The sequence below is a fragment of the Schistocerca gregaria genome, chromosome X (genome assembly GCF_023897955.1).
Source record: "Schistocerca gregaria isolate iqSchGreg1 chromosome X, iqSchGreg1.2, whole genome shotgun sequence".
In the NCBI taxonomy this organism is placed as follows: domain Eukaryota; kingdom Metazoa; phylum Arthropoda; class Insecta; order Orthoptera; family Acrididae; genus Schistocerca; species Schistocerca gregaria.
Window position 1 is genome coordinate 451623477 of NC_064931.1, and position 23936 is coordinate 451647412.

At 42.3% G+C, this 23936-nt stretch overlaps 1 protein-coding gene across 15 annotated transcripts in view; it reads left to right on the top strand.

Annotated features, from left to right (window-relative positions):
• Positions 1–10352: 10352 nt before the first annotated feature.
• LOC126297419 (single-stranded DNA-binding protein 3) overlaps positions 10353–23936 on the top strand; it is a 325367-nt gene continuing 311783 nt past the window's right edge. For 4 of the 15 annotated variants that reach the window (XM_049988206.1, XM_049988216.1, XM_049988209.1 and 1 more), the window contains exon 1: positions 10618–10827. In XM_049988206.1, the coding sequence (XP_049844163.1) occupies positions 10772–10827 (56 nt within the window). In that variant the 5' untranslated portion in view covers positions 10618–10771. Of the gene's footprint in view, positions 10828–23936 lie in introns of all 15 variants that reach the window. The other 11 variants (XM_049988210.1, XM_049988212.1, XM_049988214.1 and 8 more) reach the window with 6 other exon arrangements.

Here is a 23936-nt window from a genome sequence, read left to right on the forward strand (position 1 = left end):
ATCTCCAAGGACATATCAATTCACAGAATTGGATAATGTGGGCAACGAATATCCGTTCGCACATCAATCGGTACAGCTCCATTCTGCAAAGGTAACTGTGTGGTACGGGTTGAGAGCATCATTCGTCGTAGGGCCATAATTTTTTGATGAGTCGGATCATGTGAGTGCCGTAACCTGTACCGCCACTGGTAAACGCAGAGTCTTTCGCGCACCAACGTCATTCCAATCCTTCAACAGCGTGAATGTGTCGGTAGGATCATTTTTATGTGGGTAGCTCTCCTCCACATATTGCACAGCCAGTGAAGCAGTTGCTACACAGGCAATTTAGAAATGCTAAAATTAACAGTCGTCATTTGCCTACAGCGTGGCCGTCCAGATCGCCTGCTCTTAATCCTTGTGAATTCTGGTTGTGGGCTTATCTGAAAGATGTTGTGTTCAAGGCTCCGATTACAGACATAACTGAATTGAAGGCACATTGTGCAATACATTCTGAGCGTGATAACCGAGACATTCCCATCTGTTATGGAACATGCTGTTTCTCGATTTCATCTTGTGGCAGAAAACTATGGACAGTATATTGAACGTGTCTTACGCCAGTCTCACGACAACTGAAAACCGTTTGCAGTGTTGCTTTTTATGCGGTTTTTTGACTCAGGAGAATTAAAAATCCAATGTCATTGTTGCTTTTCGTGGCGGTTTTGGGCCCAGGACAGTAAATAACCTATTTCGGCATCCGGTGTGGTACGACCTTGCCATGGTGGATGGCTTACACAACTAGAAGTGCCACAACTGTAGAAAGCCAAACCTGTGCAGTAATGCATATTGGACAGTGTGGTTTAATATGCGACTCACCCTAACTACGTCGTGCTGAAATTCATCAGTCATTTACGTGCTCATTTATGTTACGGCGCTTACAGGGCCATCTAGTGGAGAATTTTCGTTATTTTTTTTGTTTTGTTTCCATAACATTCCCCCCTTCTTCGATAGTATTCCATTAAAATTTGACGTCGTTCTAAGCAGCAGTATGTATAACTCATACAAAAATTTATTGAAAACTACGGTTTTCCTAGTGATCTTGGGCAGGTTGAATTCAACCCACAATTTTATGCTTCTGTCAATAATAAAAAGGTTTTCCTGAGATAGGAAACAGGTGATTAATTGTCTATTGTACAGCATGTATCATTCGAGGGCGTGTTTAAAAGTAAAGCCTCCGAATTTTCAATATGGAAACTATTACAGCTTTTTAAATAAAACAAACTTTATTTACACTTTACGGCTTTATTCTCCATGTCTGATTTTGTCACTGGAGCCACAACCTCACCTCTGCTTGCGCCGCTTCATCACTACGAAAGTGAAGTCCTCGAAGGTGTTCTTAAACTTTGGAAACGTGAGAATCGGATGAGGCCAGTCGGGACTGTATGGAGTATAATCTATGACAGTGAACCAAAGGTATGGGATTGTTGCATATTTCGCAACAGTTGTGTGTGGTCTGGTATTGTTATGTGTGGACGAACTCTCCGAATTCCAAACTCGATTACAGCACGCTGTTTCTCGCTCTCCAACATAGTTACGTTACACACCACCAGGTTACGCTCTATAATTTGGAGCCACCCAGCGGCAGAGGGCTGCAAATACGTAGACATGAAGAATACAGATGTAGAATTTTAATAACATTTGCTTTATTTAAAAAGCTTTAACAGGTTTCACATAAATTAGGAGGCATTACTTTTCAGCTCACTCTCGTAACTGATAGCACAACCAGACGCGGGTGAAAGTATACGATAATAGAACAAAAATATTTCATTAACACTGAGTCCGAAAACAGATTTAGATGTAGACTTAATCGAAATGTTTGCCTTTCAGATATATTCGTGCTAACTAGAGCGATACACCATATTGCCGTTAGTGTTGGTTCTTAGCCACACATTGGTAATCATCCCTAAAACGCCACGTTTATGGTTCCCGTATTTTTAGTGGAACTTTTTGGTTTCTGCTATCGTATACTTACACCCGAGTTAGTTTTCACTACAAATTATTATACGTCTGATAAACACATACATATAGACACACAATTATCTTCAGAAATTTTCTCGTTCAGGCGTTCTCTTTCGTACTTAAAACAACGTAATATTTTGTCCGCATGTCATTATAATAAAATCTGTGATCTAGTTTCAGATGACTGTTACTCTGTCTGTGGCATAGGACTCCACACACAATTTACATATACACTGAAGCGCCAAAGAAACTGTTATAGGCATGCGTATTTAAGTACAGCTAGCCGGAGTGACCGAGCGATTCTAGGTGCTCCAGTCTGGAACCGCGCGACCGCTACGGTCGCAGGTTCGAATCCTGCCTCGGGCATGGATGTGTGTGATGTCCTTAGGTTAGTTAGGTTTAAGTAGTTCTAAGTCTAGGGGACTGATGACCTCAGAAGTTAAGTCCCATAGGGCTCAGAGCCATTTGAACCATTTTTTATTCGGGAGGACGGCGGTTCAATCCCGCGTGCCTGATTTAGGTTTTGCGTGATTTCCCTAAATCACTCCAGGCAAATGCCGGGATGGTTCCTCTGAAAGGGCACGGCCGGTTTCCTTCCCCATCCTTCCCTAATCCGATGAGGGCGATGACCACGCTGTCTGGTCTCCTTCCCCAAACCAACCAACCAACCAACCATTTTTTTATTCAAGTACAGAGATATGTAAACAGACGGAATACGGCGTCGCTGTCGGCAACGCCTATATAGGACAATAAGCCTGTCACTGCTGCTACAATCGCAGGTTATTAAGATTTAAGTGAGTTTTGAACGTGGTATTAGAGTCGGCGCACGAGCGGTGGGACACAGCATCTTCGAGGTAGCGGTGAAGTGCGGATTTTCCCGTACGACTATTTCACGAGTGTACCATGGATATCAGGAAACCGGTAAAACATCAACTCTCCGACATCGCTGCGGCCGGAAAAAAAAAAAAAAAAAAACTTGCAAGAACGGGATCAACGTCTACTGAAGAGAATAGTTTCATGTAACAGAAGTGGAACCCTTCTGCAAATTGCTACAGGTTTCAATACTGGACCGTAAACAAGTGTCAGCGTGCGAACCATTCAACGAAACATCATCGATGTGGGCTTTTGGGGTCGAAGGCCCACTCGTGTACCCTTGATGACTGCACGACACAAAGCTTTACGCCTCGTTTGGGCCCGTCAACACCGACACAGGACGGTTGATGACTGCAAACATGTTACCTGGTCGGACGAGTCTCGTTTCAAATGGTATCGGGCGGATGGACGTGTACGGGTATGGAGACAACCTCACGAATCCATGGACGCTGCATGTCAGCAGGGGACTGTTCAAGTTGGTGGGGCGTGTGCAGTTGGAGTGCTGTGGGACCACTGATAGTCTAGATGCGACTCTGACAGGTGACACGTACATAAGCATCCTGTCTGATCACCTGCAGCGATTCATGTCCACTGTGGATTCCGACGAACTTGGGCAATTCCAGCAGGACGATGCTACACCCCACACGTCCCGAATTGCTACAGTGTGTCTCCCGGAAAACTCTTCTGAGTTTAAACGCTTCCGCAGGCCACCAAACTCCCCAGATATGAACATTATGGAGCAAATCTGCGATGCCTTCAAGGTGCTGTTCAGAAGAGGTCTCCACCCCCTCGGATTTATGTACAGTTCTGCAGCACTACTTCAAACATTAGTCGCGTCCATGCCACGTCTTATTGCGACACTTCTGCGTGCTCGCGGGGGCCCTACACGATATTAGGCAGGTGTACCAGGTTTTTTGGCTCTTCAGTGTAGCTCGCTTTTGATTCTCCACTCTTCAAAAAACTGCCCGTCAGCCAGTCTCCGTTTTGATTTATTTAAAACATATTTATTTTCTGACTACAAACGTAATAATATTCTCAAATGAAGCATTTTTGCAAGAGGCAGCGAATCTATATCAACTTAAACTTGTCGTCTACTGTGTATGAAGCTTAGTGTTAGAACAGAGAGTACCAATTACCGTTTCTTTCGTTTCCTCACCGTCTCCGATGTCAGCGCTGTAGATAACCAGAGGAACTGCTGTAATCGGAAGCTCGGATTTACTTGGCAATTAATCCGAGCCGTTAACTAGCTATACTCCGCTCAAATAATTGCCTTCCTTAACCGCTCCTCCCGTTTGCCACGACAGAGCTTCTAGTGGTCGTCGGTTCAAATGATAACACCGGAAATACGAGAGCAGCACCACACTACGCAGAATATTGAGGTACTCGCAATGTGTGTGTGTGTTTGTCCTTAGGATAATTTCGGTTAAGTAGTGTGTCAGCTTAGGGACTGATAACCTTAGCAGTTAAGTCCCATAATATTTCACACACATTTGAACATTAACAGGATCCGCTGACCAGCTGTTCTATTAACGCGGTCTTGTAGGACACAAGCTGATCAAAAGTGATACAACAAGTATTCAGCCAGACTTTATCCAAAACTTTCTAGTTGTGAAGCTCCCTGTCAGAAAACTTTTGTTGCTGCTGAGAGCACTATCAGAAAATTTCTTCACAGAGTTGGCTAAGTTCGCTATCAGGCAATTTCTCATGCATCGCATGTGCTGAAGATCGTTTGAATACTGTAATAATCTACCACTGCAATTCAAAGTAACCTCCATTTACAAATTAATTATCTACTTATCCCGACTAGTTTATGACGACAATTTATCTTAATGAGACAAAAAATAACTGCAGTAAGAACTCTCGAAGTGTTAAGAAGGACTAAGATTAAGAGGAACTTTTTGGCGATGAATAAGACTGTCTCTACCTACGGCTTTTTACAATATACAACAAACGTGTCAAGACTAACAAGCAAATGTGACAATATAGTGCTGTGAGCATATGCATAAGGAAATGTTACTGAAAAAATGGTTCAAATGGCTCTAAGCACTATGGGACTTCTGAGGTCATCAGTCCCCTAGACTTAGAACTACTTAAACCTAACTAACCTAAGGACATCACACACATCCATGCCAGCGGCAGGATTCGAACCTGCGACCGCAGCAGCAGCGTGGTCCTAGACTGAAGCGCCTATAACCGCTCGGCCACAGTGGCCAGCTTTCCTACTGAGAAATTATACAATGTCACAAAGTAATCAATCAAAATGACCGTTATAATAAACTGAAAATATGGAAGTTGATACAAGAATAAAAATGTAAATAAGAAGAACTGTGCGTGTCTGCAACTTCATTCATTTTACATCCCAGTTCAGTCTGTTATTCCATATTCCAGAACCATGTATGACCTCTCGTACGTGGCACTTAATCGAATTTCCGAGAAGACAGAAAGTTTACTTAAGATTTCTTTACTGAATTTCTTTTTCGGTACTGTTATAGATGGATCACATCGTTTGACAAAGTCTACTGGTCTCCAGCTAGATTTGAACTGACTATTAAAGCTGCCACTCCTTCGTAAGACAACCATGGGCTTACTAACGTATCGAGTCGTTGCTTTGTTAAATATTTTCTCAGTGTCAAATTTGATCATTAATCTAGGTAGTTTTAAAAGCAGGTGTCGAGAGTAGTTGAGGCTTCTAGGCGGAACAATCATCCTTTACTGAAAGCATTAAATATAATTACTCAGTGTCACATCGTAAGTGAGAATCAAGACAGAGGAATTGAAGACATTAACAACCAGTGGGCATCAAATTATATCAAAGAGACAAATCCAAAACATGTGCCGGAACAGGATTCAAACCTGGGTCTTCTACTTTGTAGGCAGATGCACTGACTGCTACACAATCCTGACAAGTGGACAACACAGCCGCATGGATTACCCTAGCACACCTCCCGCCAAGCCATAATTCTGAACTTCTAGCACACACTACTGATGTAGTGCCCCTGCTCATTAACCTAATTAGTCACGGTATCATATGCGAGAAAACAGACACCAGATATGCACAACTGGCCATTAAAATTGCTACACCACGAAGATGACGTGCTACAGACGCGAAATTTAACCGACAGGAAAAAGATGCTGTGATATGCAAATGATTAGCTTTTCAGGGCATTTACACAAGGTTGGCGCAGGTGGCGACACCTACAACGTGCTGACATGAGGAAAGTTTCCAACATATTTCTCATACACAAACAGCAGTTGACAGGCGTTGCCTGGTGAAACGTTGTTGTGATGCCTCATGTAAGGAGGTGAAATGCGTACCATCCCGTTTCCGACTTTGATAAAGGTCGGATTGTAGCCTATCGCGATTGCGGTTTATCGTATCGCGACATTGCTGCTCGCCTTGGTCGAGGCCCAGTGACTGTTAGCAGAATATGGAATCGGTGGGTTCAGGAGGGTAATACGGAACGCCGAGCTGGATCCCGACGGCCTCGTATCACTCACTAGCAGTCGAGATGACAGGCATCTTATCCACATGGCTGTTACAGATCGTGCAGCCACGTCTCGATCCTTGAGTCAACAGATGTGGACGTTTGCAAGACAACAACCATCTGCACGAACAGTTCGACGACGTTTGCAGCAGCATGGAGACCATGACGGCGGTTACCCTTGACGCTGCATCACAGACAGGAGCGCCTGCGATGGTGTACTCAACGACGAACCTGGGTGCACGAATGGCAAGACGTCATTTTTTCGGGTGAATCCAGGTTCTGTTTACAGCATCATGATGGTTGCATCCGTATTTGGCCACATCGCGGTGAACGCAAGCGTGTATTCGCCATCGCCATACTGACGTATCACCAGGCGTGATGGTATGGGGTGCCATTGGCTATATGTCTCGGTCACCTCTTGTTCGTATTGACGGCATTTTGAACAGTGGACGTTATGTTTCAGATGTGTTACGATTCGTGGCTCTACCCTTCATTCGATCCCTGAAAAACCCTACATTTTAGCAGGATAATGCTCGACCGCGTGTTGCAGGTCCTGCACGGGCCTTTCTGAATACAGAAAATGTTCTAGTGCTGCCCTGGCCAGCACATTCTCCAGATCTCTCACAAACTGAAAACGTCTGGTCAATGGTGGCCGATCAACTGGCTCGTCACAATACGCCAGTCACTACTCTCGATGAACTGTGGTATCGTATTGAAGCTGCATGGGCAGCTGTACCTGTGCATCCAAGCTCTGTTTGACTCAATGCCCTGGCGTATCAAGGCCGTTATTACGACCAGAGGTGGTTGTTGTGGGTACTGATTTCTCAGGCTCTATGCACCCAAATTGCGTGAAAATGTAATCTCATGTCAGTTCTAGTATAATATATTTGTCCAATGAATACCCGTTTATCATCTGCATTTCTTCTTAGGGTAGCAATTTCAATGGCCAGTAGTGTGTATCATTGTACAACACACACTTCAGGAGATCCAACGTCATAAACGTTGAGCTGCGTGAAAATGAAACTGCAGGCTGAAATGCGCTAGAGATATAGGTAAAATATGTGTACCAATACTCGTGGACTATGTTAAATTTGTATGAAATGTATCTGACAGAGCATGTGGGCAAAGCCATGGGTCAAACACTCGTCCTAATCCCCTGAAACGACACCAATAAAATTTGGCACACATGTTAGGTACAATATGGAAAAAAATACTGTAGGGCTAAGAACCACCAGCACCCCGTTGTGACTAGTGTGAAAACGTGGGGAGAGAAGGGAGGACGAGGAGATGGTCAGACATCGAGGGGGGAAAAATGGTTCAAATGGCTCTGAGCACTATGGGACTTAACATCTATGGTCATCAGTCCCCTAGAACTTAGAACTCCTTAAACCTAACTAACCTAAGGACAGCACACAACACCCAGTCATCACGAGGCAGAGAATGAGGGGGAAAGAGGAGATGGACACAGATAGCAGTAAGAAGAGGTGGACAGAAATAGGGGAGGAGGAAATGGACAGGAAGAGGAGGAGGAGGAGGAGGAGGAGGAGGAGGAGGAGATTGACAGAGAAATGTGGAGGAGGAGTTGGACAGAGAGACAGGAAGAGGAGATCGACGAAGAGATGGGTAAGAGGAGATTGACTAAGAGAGGGGAAGGAGGAGATGGACCGAGAGAGGGGGAGGAGGTGATGGACTGAGAGTGGGGGTGGTGGAGTTGGTCAGAGGGAGGGGGGTGGCAGTGATAGACAGAGAGAGAGAGGGGGGGAGGGAAGAAAGAGATGGACTTCCTTGTATTCGTTCTCCTGGATTTGCCTAGGTTAGATGACGTGCTTATGTTTTTATAAAATAATTCTACTATTCATAAGAGGTTGTTATCATCTTTGTTTCTGTTGGGGCATATAGTTTAATGTTTTCCATATACATTAAATGGTTTCACGTCTGTCATAATCCGTTACTATGTCTTATGGTAAATCTGTTGCTTCGATGGCCGTGAATTTAGAACCACATTAATGTTCCATCATGGATGAGAGCGTGTTGATAATTAAGGTGATTGTTTGTGTGTGTGTGTGCATATAATTTATTTAAATTCTATTTTATATTAATGGATTCAGATAATCTTGTGGTAGATTTTATAACCTGTAATCATTGACGCCGAACCTGTGAAAATTCTGGCGTGTGTAAATTGACCGAGAATGAAGTGGTTTGGAAGACACTTGTGCCATTTACCCTTTAAGACTGTGTTTTTTTTTCAGGTTAGTGTGAAGTTAGACTAACTGAATAAATTGTAAATATTCAGAGATGAGGTGCGTAATTCGTGATGAGTTTAGCTGACAGGTAATAGTGTACTACAGACGAATAAAATAGAATTGGAGGAAATTGCAAGGGACGGCCCGGGCTCTACGCAATGCCCACTTTTAAAATACAGTAGCTAGTATTTACAGAAAAATGTTCGATCCTTCCCTGTAATACAATTACAGTGTAAGAACGTAGTAATGAAATTTATGGAGGAGTGACAAATACGGAAACTAGCTGGAAGAAATTTGCCCGCGTAACATTCGTAACTACATTTGAAGGTGGGAAATCACACTGATGCCAAGTATACTTCTTCGTAAGGTGTACTACTGCTTGTAGAACATTTATGTACGTGTAGATGAAACAAAATGTATTTAATGAATGTGTTGTTCGTTTAGTAACTTTTTCTATAAACTTGAACCAAAAACCACGGACAAAGATTTTAAAATGTACTCTATAAACCAGTAAAAACCAAGTTAAAGGGACAGATAACGTAACGGAGTTACGCGATTTGCTCTTGGCCCGCTTGCGCTTGCGCGTAGGCAACCCAACAATCTCATCGATGCTTCAGGCAGTTTTGACCTAGGATGCGCAGGCGCAAGATGTCAACGACCTCGCAGACGAATACGCACTAATGCCGGACATTTCCACTAAAATTCAGAAATTCCCTTCACTAGTTACCGATTACTGAGGAAGAAACCAAACTGTGTTACTTTTATTTCCCTCTTAATAAACATAAGGTCCTTCTGAAAACTCGAGTACTTGATACACCTCTAAACCTGTTTAGCAATCAAGTTTTACAATAGCACAGCTACAATTTTTCACAAATTTACTGTACAGTGAAATGTATGTAATACGTCTCCTGGTAGTTTATTAAATTTTCGTTCACTGGTCCGCTACGAGCTCTACAATGCCGGAAGCATTAATGAATCAATTAACTTCTAAATAACTTAGAGAATTAATCGGATACGACACACAAATCTAGCACCGACAAATATCGTTCAATCACAAACAACCGCATTCATCCCGGCAGTACAATTGCTGGTTCAACTACGAAGAACTTGTGAACACTGGATGACGGTAAGAACAATTTGTGACCATTAAAGTTTATCAAATAATTGTTAAATTATTGACTCCAAGAAACTGTAACATAAATATTTATTGGAATAGATCGAAAGGTGTTGTTACTACTTTTACTGGTACTACATCATAGTTTCGTTAAGAACTCTTTTCGGAACACTACTAATTTTGGGAGGAGATAGGTGTGTATGATAAAATGAAATAAAGATATGGTAACTTTTGTAAATCATAGTACATATTATTAACTAGGTATAAAAAGAAAAATGGTCGGAATGTATACAGTCAATGCGAACACACCGCCATCAGTTTGAATAATGATCAACCATAGGTTGCTACTCCAAAGACACTATGCGCCAGGTCGCAAAGATGCGGCATTCATCGGGCAGTGGATGCTGAATATGAATTGAACGCCAACTTGACGTAAAACTGCATAATAGCGTTCTGATGAGATAAATAAGCCAATAAATAAAATTTTCAATTACCGAAAGTACATATGCAACACTGAAACGGCACTGAAAATATTCAAAAACGGAAATTTTTTGTCGGTTGCAGCGTCCCTGCGATATTGACAAGTCTTTGGCGGAAACCGTAGTAGGCTGCCGCTCGCGCTGGTGTTCCGCTGTTGAGCAGTGTTCCCCCCCACCTTTTACGATATACATGATCTTGAGAGACATAACGGAGAAATACGCAAGACTACAAAAGTCACGATATCTTTATTATATACATTTATGTATATAAGCATCTGAAAAATAAGTAATAGCAGTGTAAATACTGAAAAAGAGTAGTTCTCAGAATGCGCGCAGAAGGTTACTGGGGGGTAGGCTCTGCAGTCCCAACAGCCGAGGGGGAGGGCACAGCTCGGACCAATAGGAACGCATTCTCTGTCTCCCTCTTCTTACGCAAAGCGTAGTGGCGAAGCTCCTCCTGCCAAATGTGCAGCAGAGCCAATCAGGGGTTCAGAGTTGACAGGTCTTTTGACGTTGCCATGGTCACCGGGTCACTGCAGGCCCTCGTAGTCTGACAGGTGCGTGACAGTTGAAGTCTGCAATATGTACGCGAAAGGGAAGGGCTCGACAGTACCGTCAGACGCACAGGCTCGTGAAAAGTAAGTACTGTTATGTCTTTCGACTGTTTACTAACTTGACTAGTCTATTTTTATTTAACTATAACAAGCTAGACATTCGTAGCTAGCGGTGTGTGAAATTGTATTTGAGTGTAGAAGTAGAGGTGAATGCATATTGCAGGAATGATACGAACAGTTTCTTAAGTCGTGTTGTTTACATCGGCATCATGTAATTTAACAAGTGTTTAAAATGATACATCAGATTGTTGTTAGGAATAAACGCAAAATTTAATATTTTTTGTAGGAAAATATGACTGGCAGTGTTTTGAGGTCCAGTATTGGTGTCTACACTATGTGTCGTGTTTGTAAACAGTACCGTATGTATATCATGTTGTGGATAATGTTATGTTAAAAAAAAAGTGACATCTAAGCTTTGCATCCTAGTTAATGTCAAACAAATTAATGAGGTCTGTCCGGTCTAAAAAAAATAAAAAAATCTGAAAACTTCTGACATTTCAAATAATCACTTTGTTTGGGGTAAAAAAATTTGTTTACGTATTCTCAGTTATTGATAATTATTGTATGATTTGATCCTCGGCTAGAGTTCTACTTACGGAAATAAATTTTATAAAAAATCAAGACCTCTGAGTGTTCGGTTAAAATGTATTAGATTTTTGTCTCAAGAGTATTTTAAGCTGCGAAATTTTTGACAGAAAAATTCACTGAACGAAGTTTACGGATCACCGTCAGGTAAACGAATGACATAAAGACAGCTGCTATCTGTTAAAAGGTAAATTTCTGAGAGGAGTAAATTTGCTCATCAGAAGTTTTAAATAAAACGAAACGCTTGTTTTACTGTGATGGGCACTCTTTGGTGTTCTGTCCATTCAGTTATGCTGTCAATTTAATTGCTAAATGACAAGGCGTGATAAGGATTACAATTACCATTACACGGAAGAGGTAATTAATAACCTGGTAGTTACAGGAGATTGCTGGGAGTTTAAATTGTCATATACGATGCGGTAATGGAAAGGAATTATTTTACCACTTACAGCAAATTTTTTGTCTGCACGAGCAACTCCCACAGCTGTAAAAGAAAATAAGTAACGATTGCTTTTCTTGGTAGGTCGGTTTTGATGCTGTAAGCAGTTTTTATATTTATTGTAAGAATAATTGTGGCAGTTACATGCTAGACCGAAAGACTGGATGGAAAATAGTGATGGAATAAAAGCTATAGTGGGTTTATATATATATATATAATGTGTGTGTGTGTTTGTGTTTTGGAGCGCGCGCCGAATCTGGACGCCTCTGTGGATTGTTCACTTGTAACTTCGCGGAAGACAGGATTGCTGGGATATATTCGTCGTCTGTTCTTTCTCTTGGAATCCAGCAGAGAACTTTCCTTAGTTCATTTATTACCATCTGAATGGTATTGCCCGTCCTACTAGCCCTAAGTACAGTTTCCTTCCATTGTGGTTCTTACGGTCTTCTGCTCTTCTGTTCCCCGATCCGTCTGTTTTCCGGTCGCTCTTAATAATTACCAACTTACATCTCTCAATTGCTCGCTGAAGAATTCTGAAGTATTTTTTCCCGCATGTAAAGCCTATGTATCACTGCCATAAGGGACAACCGATTTTCCACACAGTTTAGTTTCGGACACATTGAAAGCTTAGTTTTGAAAACTGGTAAACACAAAACACTCCAGGTCAGTTCTCAGTTTATTTTGCTGTCCATTCATCTGATACAGACGTCCGTGTCAAAATGTGGCATACAATCCACGAATATAAATATTGTGGCGCCCTAGACGAGTAATATTTTAGACATTCCCCTCCCCTCTCCAATTCTGGTAATAGCCATTAACTGACAACCACATGAAACTGTACATTATGATACGAGAAGTTAAAATATTGAAGTGTACAGGAGAGGTTCAATGAAACAGTTTACCAAATGTAATAACAATAAATGAACCTCTGCTTGCTTTCATGCATTTCAACACGATTTTTTACAAGTCCATGTCTCTAGTCGACTTGTAAAGTCACACATTTCAAATTTCTGTTAATATGTATCTTCCAGAAGGTAGAATGCTGTTATTTATAATAGTCATGGCAATTTTTCAATCATTTCTGAATCCCTGAAAATATTCTTTGACTTATTTTATTATGCCTTTACAATAAAAAGTTAATAGAAACATATCATTAATATTTAATTTATTGTGTGAGATGTCTAACCTCAATATCAGTAAATTTTACAGCTCATGGGCACTGTGGCTCTTTCACATAGTTGGGAGCACTGGCCCCCTCCCCTATATGTGTTGGTTGAATCCGCAAATAACCAGCATTCTCATCGAAATATATTCTTAAGGAGAGAGGAAAAAAAGCTGCGCCACTAAGGAATTACCGAATGGGACAGAAATCTGTAGACTTGATGTACAGACAAACAAAATGATTTCAGTATTTGAAAAATTGGATCATTTATTCAAGAGAAAGGGCTACACAAATTCAGCAAGTCAATGTGTTGGTACAAGCTGTTGGCATTGATAGTTGTTGGATACCCTCTGGAGGGATACTGTGGAAAATTCTACCCAGTTGGCACATTAGTTCATCAAAATCCCGATTTGGTTGGAGGGCCCCGCCCATAATGCTCCAAAAGTTCTCAATATGGGAAATATGGCGACCTATCTGGTCAAGGTAAGGTTTGGCAAGCACGAAGACAAGCAGTAGAAAACTACAGCCTTGGGCAGATGGGCATTAACATGCCAAAATGTGAGCCCAGGATGGCTTGCAGTGAATGGCAGCAAAACACACCTAGAATATTGTCGTCATGGATGACAACCGAAGGGGATGTCAAGCCAGATTGGTATCCCACCATTGTCCGGAGTGTTTCCAGAATCGTCTTAGCTGGTCATCAGGGCTCAGTTTATAATGGTCCTTGTCACTGAAGACATTTCCACTGCAGTCAATGAGATTCCAGGCCGAAGATGTCTGCAGAAGCTCTTGACAGTGGTGGGATATCGACCTGACTACCACCTGCTTTATGACATGACAGGCATGAGTGAGAGTCTAGGGAACCATTTGATTTCATAGCAGCACCCTTGAAACACAGTGGTATGTCAACAATATTCTACACCCAGTTTAGGTGTCCTTCATGGTAAGCCATTCTGGGTTTACTTTCAAGGAAGATAACATCGTTTTCTACATGGCTAGAGTTTCTGTTTTCTTCAGGATTGCTGAGGTACAGGTTGGCCTGCAAGGTGTCTTGATCTTACCCTAATTGAGAATGTCTGGAGCATTATGAGCAGGGTTGTACAATAAACTCGGGATTCTGATGATCTAATGTGACAATTGGACATAATTTGGCACAATATCTCTCAGGACATCCAATGGGCATATCAAAAGATGCCAAATTGAGTAACTGTTTGCATAAGGGCCAGAGGCAGACGATTGTGTTACTGACTTAATCAATTTATAAAGCTGTCTCTTGAATAAATGATACAATTTTTCTAAAATTGTAATAATCTGTCTGCCTGCACATGTACATCACATCTACAGATTTCCACCCATTTGAATAATTCCTTTGTAGTGCATTTTTTTTTCTTAGTGTGTTTCAAAGGGTGACACATCTTAACATAACCCTTCTAAAAAAAATCCCAGAATATATTCTACTTTACCTGAATAAGCTACTGAAAACTACTAACATTTTCACAAAGGAATTAGACATTAGCTGCCTATGGGCATTGATTTATATCAATGGGGCAAGTTGAAAATTAGTGCAGGCCCGGTATTCGAACCCAACTGTCCTGGTTACTAGGCAGATGCACTGATCACTTCATGTGTACTACCCTAGCACATCTCCCACCAGACCCCAATTCTCAGCTTATGCCACACACTACTGAGGGGTTGGGTTGTTTGGGGAAAGAGACCAGACAGCGAGGTCATTGGTCTCATAGGATTAGGGAAGGACGGGGAAGGAAGTATGCCGTGCCGTTTGAAAAGAACCAACCCAGCATTTGCCTGGAGCGATTTAGGGAGATCACTGAAAACCTAAATCAGGATGCCTGGACCCAGGATTGAACAGTCGCCCTCCCGAATGCAAGTCCAGTGCACACACTACTGATGTAGTGCCCTTTCTCGTTAATCTCACTACTCTTGGCATCTCGCTCATTACTGTAAGAGTTCAAGCTTAGTGACCATCTGCACTGAAGGTATAATTGGCCGTTGTCACCTTAATTATGTATGTGGTGTCTGTTCTTTCAGGCATGTCTGGAAGAACAAAGACCACATATAATTATGACAATGGTGGCCAATGATCCCTTCAGTGCAGATGCACATGAAGCTCAAACTCTTATGGGAATGGGCAAGATGCCACAAGTAATAAGACTAATAAGTAGTGTGTGGATAGGCTGAGGATTTGGGTTTTATGGGAGGTGTGCTAAGGTAGTTAATATGGTTAGGGTGACCATTGTGTGCATATGGGGTAGTCGTCAATGTGTCTGCCTAGTAAGCAGGAGACCTGGGCTCAAATCCCAGCCCAGAACATATCTGCCACTTTCCCCATTATTATAAATCAATGCCCACTGAAAGCTGATGTCTTTAATTCCTCTGTTCCTGATTTATGCTGCCTGGAGGATCAGAATGGGGTCTGTTCTTTTGAACATGTCCAAATATGCTAATACTTTGTTGTAACATTGAGTAAACAAGAGAAAATCGTTAAGTACCATTAATCATAAAATTTACTCATGACACATCCAAGTTGTAGGTCACTAGTTCACCTATGTAATATAACCAGCCCTGTTATTTTAACCTGGCTATGATGTCAACATTTTCGGTATACTGACGGAACAAGATGGTATGCAGAAAAACCTGTTTTCTTCTTCAGTTATTAGTTCTTTGTCCTTATTTCTTAATGCTTGCAGAAATAGTTCAAAAAGACGTGTGTGTGTGTGTGTGTGTGTGTGTGTGTGGGGGGGGGGGGGGGGTTATATGACAGTGGTCAAAATTTAGTTGAGATAATTTCATTAACTTTTTTTCATCAAAGTCCTTTGAGCATGAGAAGAATAAAACTTGCTTGTTGGCAGTAGTTGACTTGATAGATAAGATGAAGTAGAGGTAGCTGGAGTAGACAGTTAACCATCTGCATGCTCCATTTCTTCCATACATCCATCTACGTTCAGGTTTTGTTTTTTGTCAAATCAGTCTTGGTGAGGATGGTTTCCTCCAGGCATCTACAGCCTAATTTTTCTGCCATCTGCCCTTCATCCCTACCCCCTTCACGTACTCCGCTCCTTACTTCCTGTTCAGAACTGAACTGGTTCCGATTCTGCAGTAATTTTGCTGTCTGCCACATATTGCAGTCTTACAGGGAAGAGGATTAATGTTACAGAGTAGGAGGTTTTTTGTATTACAGAGGCTGTATATACGCCAACCGTTTACTTCAATTCCTTGTTGTGATGTCCACTTTTCTATGTGTTGCGTAGAATTATCACAAAGGAATAGTGGAAGGAACAAATCTCTCATCAGTTTTGACCATCGAATAAAGAAATCACAAGGAAAAACAGAAAATTCACAGCTGATAAGACAGCAGCTCATCGCGCAGCATAAATGGCAAGTGTGCACCTGCTAAATTTATCATTAGCTGAGGTAAATCCACAGTGAAATGATTGTTCAGTATACTAAAAAGTTAGAATGGTGGAAGGGGAAAACGGAGCAATATGTCCTCTGTTCCATACTCCATACCATGATTTAAGGAGAACGCCGTAAAATTCATATCTGACTTCCTGACATTTCTTTTTGATCCATGAGGATCTTTGATACTTCAGTAATAAGGGCTATTCTTGAAGACATTGGTCCTAATATCACCTGCCATACAGCAGTGTCCTCAGATATTACACTAGTGAGTAGAAATTACTTTTAGAAGTTTAATTATTATGCAAGACAAAGTTTAGAAATACCACACATCAAAAATAAAACATAAGTGCCCAGTTGTAATGACACATCTTTTAGAACTTAGGACACATTTGAAATGTAGAAAATTAATATCAATTTCTTACAGTACAAACAATGGGGTATGTGGTTATTGGACACATTAGCAATGCAAGTACTTGTTTAGAATTATGATCAAGGAAAACTGAATGCACTGCTTTATAGGTGAAGGAAAAACTTGTAATAATTTTAGTCATATATCACATAATAATCTAATGCAGCTCCATACAGACCAAAAGTATATGCAATGTATCAAACAGTTTTTGGAATTACATTGTGCTGGTAATGATTTTTCCAACTTAATAGAGTTGGAAGAAGGGGATGTGTAATCTCTCCACTTTTACAAAACCTTTATTCAGGAGCAGTTTTCAAAGAGTCTTTGGAAGTGCTGGAGAAAAGAGTTAACATAAGCTTAGAGTGGATGTGTGTTATCCTCCAAGCTGACAACAGGGTTGTAATTGCTGATAATACAAGTGATAGGTTCCACGTTAACTTCCTAGAACAACAGTGGGAAGTAATATTGACAATAAAAGTATAAAACTCGTCGTCACCTGAACTGTTAACATAGTATTTCAAATACTTAAAAAGGAGAAATTCACGAAGTTAGAACATCTAAACATAGACCTATCTGAAGAACTAACATTATCTAACAATAAAATAAAATGCTGCATTGAACAAGCTCAATATGTTTGTATTTTGATATGTACTGAAAATGCATTTGGTCGATGTTTATTTACATTGCATAAGGTTGGGCTTTAAGACACCATCAACAGAATATCTGTAGATAATGGATATGGCATGGAGTACAGAGACACTGTGGATGGCGAGAATGGCAAGATGAAGTACTCCATAACTTTACAAGCAGAGACTGCAAACTATCCAATATAAGAGAGAGAGAGAGAGAGAGAGAGAGAGAGAGAGAGAGAGAGATTGTATTTAGGAAGTATCTTGTCAAACAAAAAATAAAGATTCTTTCAGCAGATACATAGAGGCAGTTGATGAATTCAAAGAAAGAGTGTGAGTGATACATACTGTAGAAAAGAGGTGCTGTTGACAAGTACGTCCATAAACATCCATTAGTAAATACACTCAATAAGCAGAAGTGACACCAGAAGAAGCAAAGTAATGCTAGTGCTAGTATGAGCTCCTTAGGAAGTGAACATCTTCCTTATAAGATTCTCGTAGTGCACCAGGACTGCACTCAACTATGGGCGACACTGCCCGGCCATTGCCTGGTAGTATTTGAGATGAAGGTCTATGTGATTCAAATTGGATCAAGGTGGTGTCTGTGCACTGGAGTACTATTATCACAGGAACTCTTCAACAAGAGTTCTCTGTGGTACACTGTATTGTAGGATGTATGCAAGTTGAAGACACTCTCTGCCAACAGTTTCAGAGGTTTTTCAGGGATATTTTCTGAATATTTTGTTATAAGAGGTGTGGTCTCCAGACAGAGCGAGTTGCACCTCCTCCTCCTAAACCACTGGCTCAATTTCAACCAAACTTCATATACAAACGTCCTATAGTTGGAAAATAAGTACTGTGGGGGTGAGAAATACCTTTTTCCAGTACTGGTGGGGTTGAAAACGATTTATATTCCCTGACATCTAGGCTGTCCTGCACTTCAGTCGTGTTATGCTGGTGGGTTGGTATGTGTTCCAGTAGCTAAATGTGTGAATGGGCATGGTTGAGCAGACGTGGACAACGAGATGGGCACAGAGGAAGGGGAATAAGAGATAGAGGAGACAGACGGACGGAGTGGGGAAGAGGATATGCGTGACAGTGTGACAGGCACATGCCCGGGCAAAGCCGCGGCTAAAATGCCGACTGTGATAATGCCATTTGTTATATCAGTTACTTTTGGGTTTCTGTAAAATATACCTTCACAACATCGAAAAAGCTTGGTACACGTTGTCACCAAACAAACAGAAAACGCACAGTAATGCTACAACACTCAGACGAAACAGCGAAAAACGTACGCTTCCATCACGACGTGTTCGAACTGTTGCTTATGTGTACAATCCAGAAAGTCCACCGCCATGATTACGGCAGTGCGTACAGCGACTCACCGTACTGTACTGGCCCATTTGACACTTGCCGGCAGCTGTCTAAACGGGACCGCGTACACAGCATGTCGCCGCGGTGGTCTCACATTATCTTGTTGCTGTGTCCACGGCATGGTAGTTCTAGTCATTTTTTGCTTCCTAGTCTCTGAGCGGAGTCACTGCGCAATGCAACTAGAACAAATGCTAACAGAGACGTTATATTATCGTCGTTTAAAAGGAAGGAGCAACAGAACAGAGTGAAGCCATCAATTTAATTTAAAAAGGAATGCATTCTGGAGTTCAGTCCCATATTTCAAGAACTTCATAGCGGACCTGAGAAGTTCTTTCAGTACGTTTGAATGAGGGTATCAACATTCAGTAACTACTTGCGTAACTTAAGGCTACGTTACAGCACAAGACGAATCTATTCAGCCTATACAAATATTGGCTGCTACCATCAGGTAAATGCAAAGAAGTACTATTTCAGTATATGGCAAAGTCTTCAGAATTTATATTCGGCGCATCATATTTCATTGTGCAACTAACTACTGCAAACACAGAGGAATAACTAAATATACTAATCAGAAGTTTCAGAAGCAGTTTGGTCATTTATTTGTATGCAATTGACATAGAGCTAGAAATGAATAAATATCTTTGAACCTAAACGCAGTTTTTTTTGTAGATACTGTAAAAGCCTGTGTCGTTGCGCATAACTTTGTGCGTGACAGAGGTGGCTTTGAAACGGAATATATATTATCTATAATTGGACTTTGAGTGCTGGTATATGGTTGACTTTCATAAATGTCAGGAACATAATGGATAACTTTAGATTTCAAGTGGTTCTGTAGTCTGGCAATATTTTAAAAAACAATTTCTTTGGGGAGATTGGTATTACTCCATTCAGTGTAACTACAGTATTTGAAAACGGTAGAACAAAAACTCAATTTCCTGCATACATCGACCCACGCATTTTTGTATGAATCCTGCCCTCAGAGTATGTCTAGTTTTGCCCCAAAAAAGTGGTCATTCTTCCACTAAAAGTGACTGCTGAATGCCTTTTTCCAAAGCCGTCTAAAGGCGTAGAAGTAGGTACGGAATCAAAAAGTAAGGCACATAACCTTCGAACGAATTAACTGATTCATACGCTGTTGTTGCCTCTAAGACTGCCTCGCCTGAAAGATGACAGATGTGAACGCACCCATTTTTGACAAAGCCTCCACTAACCCCAAACGTCACCGTTTTAACGGCATGGCAGCCGTCCACCGCTGTGGGAGTGTGCGGCAGTTCCACGGTTGCAGTGTGCCGTTTGGACGGTAACAGGCCTGGGTCGCGTAGATGTGAAAGCGGCTCTCGATACCACGGCTGTTTATGCGGTGCCGTATAGTCGGCTGCCGTACAAAGGGAAATGTTTACATAATGAAGTACTATGATGAGGTTGCCGTCGCTGCCGGAACACCTCAGCATTGCTTCATAGTGGCGCCCTTAGACTGCATTCAGTGAACACAAACACGAGCTGCATATCGGTCAGCTCTCGATCAGTGAATCTATCCATACTCTTGTGTATAATTATTAACGCACAACAAACAATGCCATAAGAAAAGGCAATACAGAAGCGAACAGGGGTGAAAGGGTGCTTGAGGACAAAGAGTGAAGTGGGCATCACTGTTTTCAGCAGCAACAACCGTGAGTGAATAAGATTGTTTCCAAGCTAGATACAAATCACGTTTTTTGATGTTTACACTATAGTGCATATATTTTCAGTGCAATAGAGGTTCTAAGATAAATGAGGGTAAGAAATCAAATGCAATGCTATTAGTCTGTAACAAGCCACAGGAGACGACGGGGTCGGACCTCTGATACACAAAATACCAAGATAACGTGTCTCAACAACCAGAGAAATTTCATCGAAGTTCGTGTTAACCCTGTATACGTCTTAAGGATTTGATGTATACAGAAGAACGCTATTTCTAGTTCCAACAGATAAGAGAAATAAGTGCGTCCACAAGGAAACACCACATTCCACACGGACTCAACGCATTTTACGAAGTAACCCCTTTCACCGATATTGGTTGATGACATATTGCGGCTTTGTCCCAATTAAAAGTAAGTTTGTATTGCAGATCAATGGGAAACCCATGTCTTCAACCATAAGTGTGCAAAACTGTGCATCATTTTACAGCGCGCCAGCTGCACATATTTCATCTTGTATGATGATCGGTGAGCGACGTTGGCGTGACTTGTCGCCTCGCAAAACAACCCCTATCATAGAATTTAAAGGAAATGTACTGCAGGAAAAGTTACCATGGTGGACAGGTGTGACGTGAAACCTTCGGTCTCACCACCCGTGAGGTGCTTCACATGCTCAAGCTTTGGTCATACGTCATCCTGCTGCATGGTGGACCCAAAATGCGATAACTGTGGACGATGACGACATGAAGGTAGTCCTTGTGAACGACGATTTTCGTGTGTCAGCTGCACAAAGCACATTCACTGGCGCGCACAGTTTTCAAGAAAGAAAATTCAGGGACTCTAAACCTGTTGAGATTGCCGTATTCTCTCTCTCTCTCTCTCTCTCTCTCACACACACACACACACACACACACACACACACACACACACACACACACACGAAACAGCGTTTACATCCTGTTGATACAACGACCAATTATATGGAAGTGAAAGCCATTCGCATTCACGCACCCAGCTGAATGAGTAGCTTCCTCACTTGGCGTGTACTGGGGACGAGGCCCTCTTGGGACCCCTCTCCCAGGATGCCCACAAATAAGAGGCCCAACACCAGCCAAAGGCTGAAAGATCACGGCCTATGAGTACAAAGGCTACTCGTTCCTCATATTCCCCACACTCGACGGAAGAATCCCGGCCACCAAAGGCTGCGAAGGAGAAGAGGAAGAAAAAGAATCGTAACAAGGCTACTCTGGTGACTCCTGAGGCGCCAACCCGCCACCCTCTCCCCACGCTATCGGACGAATGCTCATTGATCTGGTTCCAACACCTTCAGTGGTCCTAAGGCATGACAATTTGTCCTGGCGTTTTCATGTCTAACCTGGACACCTGTAAGTGATCATTCAGTGGAACGGCTGTCAGAACTACACAATCTTGTTTTCTCCTCGTGTTCAATTTGCGTTGCTCTACAATAAACGCACTAGACTGATGACCATCCCCCAATGCAGTGTGATTATCGTTCATTGTGTCGCAACCAGGCTGGCCCCAAGAGGGAGAATGGAGGGGTCTGTACATTGTTTCGGATTCCATCAGCGAGTGGGTTCCCATTTGTACCACTGTGGAAGCAATAGCAGTGCAGCTGCATACGACCTTAGAGATCATCATTTGCATTTGCAACGTATACACACCTTAATCCAATTACTTCCATCTTCTTTTCTCCTTCTTCGTGACTGTCGTATGCACCACACTTTGTGGTGGGAGTACCACTTCGTCTGGTAGGTGCCTTTTACTTGACCACCTTTTTGTCGACTATGATCTGTTTCTTCTCAACGATGGTACTTCCATCCACTTCAGTGGCACCTCTTCAGCTATCAATCTAACCATCTCTTCCTCAAGTCTTGTGGCTTCGCTACGTTGGTCAGTAGATGACGATCTTTGTGACAGTGACCATAATCCTGTTACTTGCCACTGCCAGATGGACCAACTACCACAGTGGGTGCTTTGAAGAGCTAACTGGCAGCTGTCCACTTTTGCCGTTACCTTTGCACTCTGTTTCATGGACCCGTCGATGTTGGGCAAGATCTCTCCGACACGATCACCCACACCACTGTTTAATTGCTGTTCCCCTTTCTGCAGGTAGCCTCCACCACTGGCCAGTGCCGTAGTGGACTAAATACATAGCAACGACTGTTCAAGTTCGCCGAAGAGCCTTGTAGTGATTCAAGCGACATCCTTCTCAGACCAACCTTATCACATTTATTAAACTACTTTGTGCTAATGCTCGAATAATCGTTCCATTTTTTAAACAGGATAAAAACCCAGCATCCATAGACTGTTACCGGCCGATTAGACACAGCAGTATGCACTACAAACTGCTTGAAAAGATGGTTGCCTGCCGATTATGCTGGGTTCTCGAATCTCGGGGCCTTTTGTCTGCCGTATCAATGTGGTTTCTGGAAAGGACGATCCACAAGCGACCAGCTGGTTAGATTGAAAAAAAGCAACCAGATAGGGTGTTTCTAAATGCCTACACCTCATTGCAGTCTTATTTGATTTACATGAGGCATACGACTTTGTCTGGTGCCCTCACATTTTACTTAACTTCCAAGACCGGGGCTTTCAAGGCTCCCCACCAATTTTTATTCGTCAGTTTTGAGTTGGAGTCCGTGCCTAAACTCCAGCGCCAAGGCGCCATCCACCAGGTCTTTGCATGGACCATGTCCCATGGTTTCTGTTTATCGCCTGCGAAAAAGCAGATTCTGCATTTTTGTCATTGTACTATGGTCCATCCTGACCCAAAACTGTACTTGGGTACCCAGTACTTAGACGTTCTACATCTACATGGATACTTTGCAAAACACATTTAAGTGCCTGGCAGTGTGTTCATCGAACCACCTTCACAATTCTCTATTATTCTAATCTCGTATAGCGCGCGGAAAGAACGAACACCTATATCTTTCTGTAAAAGCTCTAATTTCCCTTATTTTATCGTGGTGATCGTTTCTCCTTGTGTAAGTCGTCGTTGCACAGTCCCAATTTTTGGCTGCAAATCGCACACCTCTCCTTTGTGTCTAATGCGCTCTGGACCAATCCTACTTGCACTGTGGTTGACAGGTTTAAGGCTCCACAGTACCTTTGGCTTAGATATTAATGGACCCACTCCATCTTCGTGGAATTAGACTTACCTCTTCAGTTGCGACGGTACCCGCTCTTTCTCACCTACACAACAGCCATTCCACAATTTCCTGACCACCCGACATATCCTAATTTTTTTGCATATAAGGAGCACCGGCCCCGTGACGCCCGCCCTCAGGTGGGATTACCAGCTAATATGCGCCTCGCAGCTCTCTGCCATGTCCTCCGCGTATCCTCTGTAGTGTATTCCGTGTTTGCTCGCCGCCACCACCCCTCTCGTCCGGTTGGTAGGCAGGCCACGAATTAGGAC